We start from the raw sequence: 11,794 nt of genomic DNA on the forward strand, positions 1-11,794 counted from the left end.
CCTCAGCTGGGTGGCGCGCCTCACTCTAGCAGAAACTAGAGCAGGCACTTTTGTGCGCGTATGAAAACCACAAAAATGCACAGCTTGAACTCCCAAGTTTGTTGGCCTTACCTGCCTAAATATCGAATATCCTTCATAAAATCCATAAAAATTTCCAGATTACTACCACAATCATCTGTTACTTGTGTCATTCTCAACCTTTCTCACAAGTTTCATCCAAATCCGTTTACAACTTTTTGAGTTATTTTACACACGGACAAACCAACGGTAATGAAAACATAACCTCCTCCCTTGGCGGAGATAACTAGAAAGACTATCATCAAACACATATGCAAAGATTTAGATTCTGACAAAGACACCTATACCCTTTACACATCACAATACAAGTAACTAAACTGGTGAACCAAAATTTCTTGGTTGTGGAAAAAGAAATCAACACATACAAACAGAAAAATGCATCCTAAACAAATGGAAACACAACTTATCACGAGATATGGTCCAGTTTCCAATTGTGATGTTAACATCTTAAGTAGATGGTCTTCCCTTCTTGTTATTTACATGATATTGTTGAACTGGTCAATAAAATCTTATATCATGCAGGGGTTGTCAATTACGTGACAAATGGGTCAGAGCAGATTTGAATTACTAGTACAATAATCCACAAGGTCATTACTGTATATGCCATATATTTTGTGAGTCTAAATTTTCACGAATCGGGAATTCCCCATGATTTTGCGAGTGGTTAATTTCATGATCTTGGAATCCCGTACTGAACAGAGAAATGTACGCGCGTATGTCACATCCACATCAGGATCAGAGCCAATATTTTCGTGTGTTTTTAATTTCGCGAATAGCACCTGACTCGCGAAATTCACGAAAATCAAAACCTCGCGAAATATTTGGCATATACAGTAGAAGAGACATCAGTGTATTGTATATGAGCAACATATAAGCCAAAGAAGTGAAACTGCTCTCACTGATGCATTATTTAACATTATGACTACAATGCACATGTATTCCTTTTTGCACTTTTGTTCCGAACTGTCCAGCCAAGTCCCTTAGGAAATCACAAAAAGATATAAGAGTCTGTGCAGACCCGATTTCAATTTAACATAGTCTTCATACGACTGTAAAAACAGTCGTTTTTTGCTCTAAAGTGTACACAGACTGCTACATAATGTTTAATAATCTATTATAAATAATCAACAAATCAGGCAAAAAACAAGCACAAAAACAAAAGTCTAGCACACTAAAATTATTCTACACTTTTGATCTCATAAACTTCATAATGACTCATCAATCCTAAAATATTGCATCAGGCAGACAAGTTTTTTTGGTAGATCCTTTTGATATATAAATATCAAGCAAATTCAAATGGTGGAAGATGCATTTTGAGCTATTTTGAGAGCTATATTTTACCTTTAACTGATTTTTGATGGCATTGGATATGCTAGTGATGAGCTGGGGTATATTGTGAGAGAATAAGCTGTAACATGGGCCATGACCATGTATAGGTAAACCATGTTTACTGGTGCAAGAAGATTTTAAGGAACACCAGACACAAATCATGCACCAGGAGTACCTTGTACTCATTGTCGGGCAGCATATTGAGGAGAAACGTGACCATCTTCTGAGGGAAGCGATAGATGACTGTCCAGAAGATGAGTTCCTCCAACAGTGTCTCATGTTTTAGGTTCTTTGGTATGCCTGGATATGTCGTAGCTAAAGGGATAAGCGGAGTAAAGGGAGTAAAGAATATTAACTTACATGATGGTTTTCACATCTTTGAATACTTGAAAATTAAGATCTTGCTCTTTTGTTTTCACAAAAACATACTATCTAAGTTTCATCATTGAAGTCTTCTGGAAAAAGCAACAACTTCTTGTACCCATCTTGCTAGCTTTTAACAGGCATACGCTTGTAATACATTGACCACTCGTTTCCACGCCTCCTCCCATGTTCAGCATGTATCCAAATACTCATAGCAGCAAAGTGGTATTAAAAATCTATATGTATCTTTTTATTAGGAATACACTTTTTTTTTTTTAAACAGACAGAACAATCATAATCAACACCTTCACAGACTTTATTAGGTGATACGCTAACGGCGTATCACCTATTGTGTTTGCTCGAAATTCCCATTTCTTTCTGACGAATTTTGTAAACAAAATATCCCAATAACGACTTGACCAATTAACATGAATTTTTCAGTCATCATATCTCATGACAATATCTCAGTACAGCAACATTTTCATGACGATAACTTATCTGTGACGTCATCTAGGCACCATTTTGTGATTTTCAATGATCGATCATAACTTCATAACTAAATGCTATTTCTTTACCATTGTCGGTAGACATAAAGTTCAAGTCACGTCTGATCGTCCTGTACTATGCTAATTACCACCATGACGTCACCATGACGTGCGTGTACGTCAAAAATTAACTAGAAATGTCGCTTTGGCGACTGGTATGCCTCCGCCATAATGCATGATTTTCCCAATAGGTCTAGATAGTACATGTGGACAATGTGTGATTACATTTTCACAAAATTGGCAAAATATTGAAATGACAAGTTTGTCACAAATGTGTTGAATGTTCACCTCCCTTGACCTAGGTTTAATTGGATGAATAGGAGAGCATGTATCTAGGGATTTAAGGACTTTAACTCGACTTTGACCCATTCATACATTTAGGCATTGGGTAATTTTCAAGGTACAGGTGTGGAGAAAAAGTGCAATTTCTGAATTGAATAGTAAATTGTTACCATTTTCATCTGGCCCTTGACCCTAAAATTCATAAGATAATCACTTTCAGGTAGAACATGCATAATATGTACTAAGTTTCAAGATAACTTGAGCCACTTCCGAGATATGGAGGAAAAAGTTAGTTCAGCACTTTCACTTGATCTTTGACCTTTTGACCTTTGAGGCAAAAAAAGAAGAAAAAAAAACTTTCCAGAGAATTTCTATTAGGTTACATGTATGCATACACCAAGTGTAAAAAAAAAAAAAAAAAACCCTCCTGGCATTGCATGATAGGAGGGAAATAGTAAAATTTTGAAGTGTTGCACTTGACCTTTGACCCCTGACCTTTGACCCCATGAACCCTACATTCTCTAGATAATCACTTCCAGTCAGCATATATACTATGTTCCATGAAGATACCTTGAACAATTTTCCAAGGTATGGAGAAAAAAAAAAGTTTTAATATTTTTACTTGACCTTTTGACCTTTGACCTCATGACCCAAACTTTCACCAGAGAATCTTAATTGGGTAATACATGTATACACTAAGTTTCAAGAAAATATATTCAGGCATTCAATAGATATGGTGGAAATAGTGAAATTTTATGTATTTGACCCTGACCTTTTGACCTTTGACCTTTGACCTCATGACCCAAACTTTCACCAGAGAATCTTAATTGGTAATACATGTATACAATAAGTTTCAAGAAAATATCTTCAGGCATTCAATAGATATGGTGGAAATAGTGAAATTTTATGTATTTGACCTTGACCTTTTGACCTTTAACCTTGAGCATGTGCACCCAAACGTTGATAGGCACAACTTCACCCCCTAATACACATACATGCCAAGTTTCATTAGGATACCTCAATGGGTTTTGATAGTTACCTTGTCCACAAAATTCATTACGGACGGACGGAAGGACGGACGGACGGACGGACGGACGGACGGACGGACGGACAACCCGAAAACATAATGCCTCCGGCACCACTTCGTGGCGGAGGCATGAAAATGCTCAAAACGACTTCCCGACCGGTTTTCTTGAAATTTCAGACAATTTTAGGCATTTCATAAATATTCCACACGTGTGCATCCCATCCGCACGTTTTCGCAAGCACAGCGCGTAAGCAACATGAAAATGCACTTTTTTCGACTGATTTGGATTCCTGATACATTAAGTAACAATATCCATTGATTTCCGATCGATTTTGATCTATAACAAAGGCATGCACAGGTGTCAAAGTTAAAATTCCGCTCACACGTCTATGTGCAAATATAGTGAAAAAAACATGTCTTTGTTTACTTTGTCACAGCTCCTGAAAATGTCCAGCAACCCTATGTTTTTATTGCAAATAACAAAAGCATATGACTTGTAAATAACATTTCAAGTATCAATATTTCGGGGAAAAGTCGTTGACGTCATCATATCGTCATCTGAAATCAAAAAAGTGGAATTAATTTTTTTGAGGTACTGTTTCTGACATTCATTTGCTGGTACAGTATCTCTGTTGTTTTAGCTCAATATTATCCTAACTTCGGATATGTTGTACTTTGAGCATTTCTCTTTCAAGTCTATGTCATTGTTTTGCAATTTGATATCGTCATCATACTGAAAATTGTGATTAAAAGCAAAGACTAAAAATCAGCCAAGTTTATGTGTTATGTCTATGGGAGGTGATTTTTTTTTTTTAAACCATGTATTGACTTAGTAATGTTCAAGCACCTTTACCTCAGCTTATTTTGCTTCATTTCCTCTGAAACTTAAAGGACAAGTTCACCTTCATTAACAGAAGGATTGAGAGAATGCAGCAATATTAGCAGAACACATCAGTGAAAGTTCGAGGAAAATTGGACAATCGATACAAAAGTTATCAATTTTTAAAACTTTTGTGTTGGAACCGCTGGATGAGGAGACTACTAAGGCTTGTGATGTCATATGAGTATAACAGTATAAAGAAAATGTAAAGAAAATTCAAAATATTTTCACTTTTTTCGCATAATAAAAGAGCACTTGACTTGCCTCTTTCTACAGGCAATGGGAATAATATTACCCATAACATATGTCAGTAACGAGTCAAGGGAATGTGTACTTTTTTCAAAAGATGAAATTTTGTGAAATTCTCTTTATATTTTCCTTATAGGCCTATTGTTGTACGCATGTGACATCATACACTGCAGTAGTCTTCTCATCCAGCGGTGACTGCACAAAAAAAAAAAATTCACAAATTTTGAACAGATTGTCCGATATTCCTCAAACTTTCAATGATGTGTTCTACCAATATTGCTACATTCTCTCAATCCTTATGTTAATGAAGGTGAAGTTGTCCTTTAAGTATGTTGTAGCTGAGACAATAAGCTGCAGTAATCATGCATTTTATTTTTTCAAATCTCCTCATCAGGTTGACAATTTTGCAGCTTAAAACTGAAAATGAGAATGGAATGTGGATGAAACAATTTCGGATTCATCTTTCACATATAAGCTTACGTTCCTCATATTTTCTCGTTGAGACGTATAGCTGAGAGGTTAAAGGCGACGTCTCTGGCGCCCAAGACGTGAGGTTGCACACGTGCGGGTTCGAACCCCACAAGAACATGAAACAAAATACTTCTATCTTTTACTTTTTTTTCTTCAATGGAGTAATTACACCATCGTCCATGTAGAAATCATGTTCTCATGTAAACGCACCCATATGCATGCACACACACACACACACACACACACACACACAATATCCCTTTGTTTTGTGTTGGAGACCACATTGCTTCGACTGCTGCAAAATTTTGCAGGCTTATAGAGTTTGTCAAACTGATCATATTATAATATGACGACGAGATGAGACATAGCCCTCTTGGTTATGCAAATAATGGTCAAAGTTCATATTTGAAAATACAAGTATATGTTAAAGTGAAGGTGACTCTTAAAAGACTTTATAGCCATGTTTGATTTCTGGATTTTTTTTTCTTTATTTACATTTTGAAGACCTATTGGTAAATATTCAGTTACATAGCCTGTCTAATCGACTTACTTGCACACGCCGACACACGCATGAAATTTCCACTTGGTTGCATGACAGAAACAATTTGATCTGAATTATGTAGGACTGTATAAAGAACTGGACTTCACAAACGTTTCTCAATATAACTTCAAGTCGCTATTTAGCATCATTTTCGTTGTCGATCACCCGTGACCGAAATGTGATGACCCCCAGCGTATCACCTAACTTGTCTTCACAGTGACGAGTTTCAGGTCTCGTTTTTAATAATATTTCACAGTTTGAAATGGACTGAGATATTTCATACGAACTTCTCATACAACAGTTTGTAGGAACCCTTACAAGATGGATAGCACTGTTCTTTATGTTTTTAATAAACTATTTTGTGTAAATAATTTTCTCTAACAAAACTTGGACGTATCCATCACAAGGTTACTGGCTGGGAAAAGAGAACATGCGTACATCTTGGCACGGGAACACAGTAATTGACATGGCAAGCAAATGAATAAAAAATGATGAAAAACTTACATCCAATAACAACATTTTGGTCTGGAGATGGTAGGCCACCCAGAGCATGCTGGTAGAGATTGTTGCTACGATGATTCTGGAGTTCTGTACATTTATGGAGAGAAAGTAATGAATGAGCGACCACCATCTTGAGCATTGACATGATGCATGTAAAGGTTTCAAATGACTATGCGGTGGTCTCACTCATTACGCATTTGATGCTCTGCTCATTATGCTGAGGTCTTCCATATTGCCCCATCCAAAAGGGGGAAAAATAATATTAATTAATATAACAGCAATAAGGTGTGCAACACATCCCAACTGCAACTGACCATTGTGATATATCGGGGGGGGGGGGGGGGGGCATTTCATGAAGCGTTTTGGTCAGATATTTTTCTGACAAACTGTTACAAGCTACTGAAATCCTTGCATCTGATTGGCTGAGAGCAAACCTGTCCAACAACTTTGTCAGACAAAATGCTTCGTGAAATGTCCCCCAGATACCATGCTAGCCACCAAAATGGACATCCACAATCTTGAATGTATTTAGTTATCTGCAGTGCTCTGTCTACATTGCCTAGAATATTGAGGTTCCATAAGTTAATTTGTTTTTCTTTTGTGTCCTTTTCTCCTGAAATCAAGAAGCATTTGTGGCTGTATCAGCATCATTTCCTGACATGATTATAATATACAGAATAAGTTCCATATTAAGTTATGGATAAGCCCAGAATATTCGACTCAACAGCCCCAAATGTCCTTGACTCTCCACAGCCAATCAGAATGTGTGCATATGGCATGTGCAAGCAAAGGGGTTATGGCATTGCAGTCATATATAACTAGAATTATCACGGAAGGTGATTAATACCCCCGCTCCTAGTGTTGCTTTATAGTATGTGATGTCATGAGGGCAATGACGTTAATACCAAGTTTGTGCACTTGTCGAATTGGAAACAGAATAATTTTAGTTTACTGTACAATTACAGAGTTGACACTGAGTTCCACAAGGTTTGGGTAAAAAGTGTGGTTACCATGGCAATGCATTGTCTGATACAATCACAAGGGACATTTTGCATAACTACACTTAAAGACCATCATAGACACCAAATTTGACCTTCATAGCTTGATGGGTTTATTTTGCTACAAAAATGAGTGGTTGCCATGGCAACACATTTTCCTTAAACTATTAACACATAGGTGTCTTGCAAAACTACACTTCTAGATCACGATACATACTAAATTTGACTATTATTGCTTGAATAATGGAAAAGTTATTCGATCTGCAAGGTTTTGGTAAAATTGTGGTTACCATGGCAACGGTTTGTGTGACAAACACAAAAATTATGTGTTCCACATCTATACCTCAGGGCCATAATGCCTACCAAATTTGGTTTCAATTGCTTGAAAACTGTGGAAGAAGTTCACTCCAAAGGATTTTTAAAAAAATGTGGTTACCATGGCAACACATTGTCCGATACAAATACAAAGGACATTTTGCAAAACTACACTTAAAGAGCATCATACACACCAAATTTCACCTTCATAAATTAAATGGTTCAATTTGATACAAAAATTAGTGGTTACCACGGCAACACATTTTTCTTATATCAACACATTGGTGTCTTGCATAACTACACCTCCCGATCATCATACTAAATTTGACCTTAATTGCTTGAATGATGTGGAAGTTATTCAATCCACAAGGTTTTGGTAAAATTATGGTTACCATAGCAACGCTCTGTTCAACAAACACAAAAATTATGTGTTGCACATCTATGCCTCAAGGTCATGATGCCTACCAAGTTTGATTTCAATTGCTTTAAAACTGTGGAAGTTGTTCACTCCACAAGATTTCGAAGAAAACATGCGGTTACCATGGCAACGCTTTGTCAAGTACAAACACAAAGAGTGTCTTGCATATCATCATAGATACCAATTTTGAAATTGATTGCTTAAATACTATGGAAGTTATTCAATCCACAGGGTTTTGGTAAAATTATGGTTACCATGGCAACGCATTGTCCGACAAACACAAAAAACATGTCTTGCACATCTATACCTCAATATCATTATTTACCCTAAGTTTCATTTAAATTGCTTCAAAACTGTAGAAGGAGTTTGCGACGCAAGATTTTGCAACAGACCTATCGACCGCCCGCCTGATCAACATCATGGTGATTCCTATATACCCCCTTCACACTACGTGTGGCGGGGGTATAATACCGGTAAATATATCCAGAGTGTACGCACGACACTTACAGTTCACATAGTTAACCCCATATCTCAAGTTTTTATAACACTCACAAACAATATTATTTCAAAACATAATTCATAGCCAACGGTATATAAAGACAATTTGTGAGGACAAATTTGTTATAGTTCTGTCTGTGAAACACCTAACGGTACAGTATTTAAAAAAAAAAAAGAAAAAAGTTGTTGCTACCTTCTATAATCTTGGAGTATAGGTCCTTGTTCATGAGTGTCTCTGTGAGGACTCGACGCATGGCTCCACCCATTTTACAGAGGTCATGCAAAAGGTCAAGAAAGATGTCAGCTTCTCGCATGGCTGTCAAGAAGATGTCTCCTGATCTCATATACTGGCTCGCTGAAGGAATAATGACAACACAATATGATTTCAAAGAGATTACATATTTCTTGGTATTGAAATAGCAGTATCATGGTACTGGTCTTTTCAGCTCTGGGTATTTTTAAGAGGCTCTTTCTCAAAACACTGCAAAATGCAGCCAGTGTAAACAGTATTTGATCCACATGAGGCCAAAATGATCTTCAGACTACTATTGTTCAAAGTTTTGACAATCACTTTACACAATTCTCTCCAAGGATTATAGATTAAACAAAAGGTATTGATATTTCAAACCCAGTCACCTCTATTACAAGGTAGCTCCAGCAACAGAATTTACAGAATAATTATGATTGAACAGTACACATAAACACATTAAGTACTTACACTGTAAAGGTATTTCCATGATATTCTATTCTGAAGCTTGAATTGCAACTTTAACTCATGTCTACAACTGATGACGAGGAAAAAAAAAAAAGCCATGACCTATAGAAGTTGAAAACGTAATGAAGATTATGCTCCAGCATTCTTTCTCTGTCTGTCTGTGTGTTTATCTCTATTAAATGTTCCATTTCTAAATAAATCATGGTGATATAAAAGTCATGACCTCTTATCAGTGCCGGTTCATGATATGTTCTACAATTCAGAGCATCTTATACCTGGTATGTAGTTGAGTCTCATGTGTAGAAGTAGCCTCTTCAGAAGGGCTGGGACAATCTCCTTTGCCATTAGCAGCAGACTGGCTGGTGGCTGCTTACTAATTGGCTTTTCACCTCCATGACGGTGACAATATCTGGAAACACAGTTTTGAGGAAAGGTATGACAGGTCAGTAGCATGAAGGCTGATATCATTGAAAAATGCTGGAGACAAAAATTAGCATTGAGTGCTCCTCTGTTGTTCATGGTAATAGATTCTCATAATAAAATTAATTTTCATTCATTGAGTTGGACTTCTAATGACAACACTACACTGTTAACTGCATCTTCTGATACTCAGTGTTATGCATGTAGCATACATTGTACATCTAGCCAATTTGATGGACTACACAAATAAAAAATATTTCAACAGTGTAGATAAACAGCAGGTCAGGTGATTAGTCCTGGTAGTACAATGTAGTTGCGTTCTCTTACTCTACTCCACTCCTATCGAATTGATTTAGCATCTGATCATTGTACAGTGCAGAACTACTCTTAATACCTATGACTGTTACATCTGTATATGAAAGTTTGCATTTTTGTTCGTCTGTTTTGGCCATTTTATTTTTGTCACTGTGCACTAAAAATGTTCAGCATTGCTGAGAGTCAAGCCATACACGCAAATGTCATCTTGGACTGTGTTTCAAGAGTGGCATCTTAGCATGGGAGAATGAGTAGACAACACTTTGTCAATCTGTCATGCTAAAAACAATGACCTGTGTTCATGGTAATTCCTTACCCTGCAGGCTTCATGACACTAGGATCCCCACAATCACATGCACCCCCAGCCAGGCTCCTGAACATGTTGAAGTCATGCCCCTCATGGTTGCCCCCATGGAAACAATCAGCACAGATTGACATACATGGCGTGATGCCACATGTTCGACATCTATACGCCACAAAATTGGCCGTCCAGACCAACCCACAAGCAGTGGCATCATCATATTCTCGCACACTGGAGGCGAACTCCTCAAAGGGTTTGCCCCCTGCAATGAGCAGGTGGAGCCATTCCAGATGGTCAATGTCATCCAAGGGCTTGTCAGGGTTTGTCAGCAGTGCCAGGAGGTCGTGGAACTCCCTGCGACCCCCCTCACTTCGCAGTTCCCTGTGGGTGGGCAACAGCTCTCGGGAGAGATCCTTATGGATCCTTGCAGCAGCTTGCTGTTTTGTCTCCCCTGGGCGTCGATATTTATCCGCCATTTCCATAATGGACCTTGAGACAATGTAGCACCTCTTTCACAGAGCTGTAACTTCTTGATCTGACTTGGAGGGTTGATGAGTTACTTCCAACCGTTGTCAAACTCCATCATCCTTCCTGTATGATTGACTATGATGGGGGGGGGGGGGGCAAGAGCGGCAGCTTGTCTTTTTCTGTTTGTTGTTGTCCTGAAATGAAGAAGCAAATTTAATGTACAGTTGTACCTGGTACACTTTGTACTTTGAGGGACAAACCAGTGTCTTGAACACAGTTATACATGTACTGTACAATGTACATGACTGAAAATGGACTTTACTACCAAGTGAAACACACATCAGTGCTGAACATGAATTATACATAGGACAGTGTACACGTACATGTACATCTACATGTATATTTAGGATTTTCCCCCTTTTCACAGTTTAACTGATATTCATGAAATTAACAACTTAACAACGCATTACAAGTGGCCGAGTTTACCCATAACTATGGTACTCTAGATCTAGAACAACTGTATGTGTGTAAGTACACAGTGTAGAAATGTACCAATATAGTGATTGTATGGAGCATGCATTTAGCTTGCCATAGATGTTCGTGCGGTCATTTTTCAAACGAAGGCAGCGATGAATTGGGGAGCGCTGCAAAGAAGTGGATGAAACAACCAGAAAACAGGAGGAAACAGTGGAAGAGGCGAGTCAAAATGTTTACTGATTAATCCTGTATATATTTTTTTCCAGACTGGTTTGAAAACCAAGCTGGAAAAAATAATAATAACCATTTTTATGCGGGGGGAACTGGGTCGAAGTTGCGTTTCCACCAGAACAGTGGAAACCGTCGCAATGGCGTATGTATCAATGGTGTCTGTCTAAGAAGCGAACAACTGACCCAGCAAATGTCATTATATTATAAATGAGAAGTTTTTCGCCTAAGACATACTTGTCGGTCAACCCCATACACATAGCGTAATGGGGCTGCGGACTGCAGCATTCAGGATCATGACAGGGTAGTATCGTGGACAAATATCAACTTAAAATCGAAAAATCAGTTACACCAGATTTGTTGTATATATCCCTA

General features: G+C 37.8%; 1 protein-coding gene across 1 annotated transcript in view; it reads right to left on the reverse strand.

Annotated features, from left to right (window-relative positions):
- LOC140243893 (E3 ubiquitin-protein ligase ubr3-like) overlaps positions 1-10,843 on the reverse strand; it is a 63,653-nt gene extending 52,810 nt beyond the window's left edge. The window contains exons 1-5 of the mRNA XM_072323562.1: positions 10,262-10,843; positions 9,486-9,619; positions 8,689-8,850; positions 6,270-6,353; positions 1,583-1,722 (exon numbers count right to left, since the gene is read on the reverse strand). Coding sequence (XP_072179663.1) covers positions 1,583-1,722; positions 6,270-6,353; positions 8,689-8,850; positions 9,486-9,619; positions 10,262-10,728 — 987 coding nt within the window. The 5' untranslated portion in view covers positions 10,729-10,843. The remainder of the gene's footprint in view (positions 1-1,582; positions 1,723-6,269; positions 6,354-8,688; positions 8,851-9,485; positions 9,620-10,261) is intronic.
- Positions 10,844-11,794: the final 951 nt, after the last annotated feature.

The sequence above is a fragment of the Diadema setosum genome, chromosome 20 (assembly GCF_964275005.1).
Source record: "Diadema setosum chromosome 20, eeDiaSeto1, whole genome shotgun sequence".
Lineage (NCBI taxonomy): Eukaryota > Metazoa > Echinodermata > Echinoidea > Diadematoida > Diadematidae > Diadema > Diadema setosum.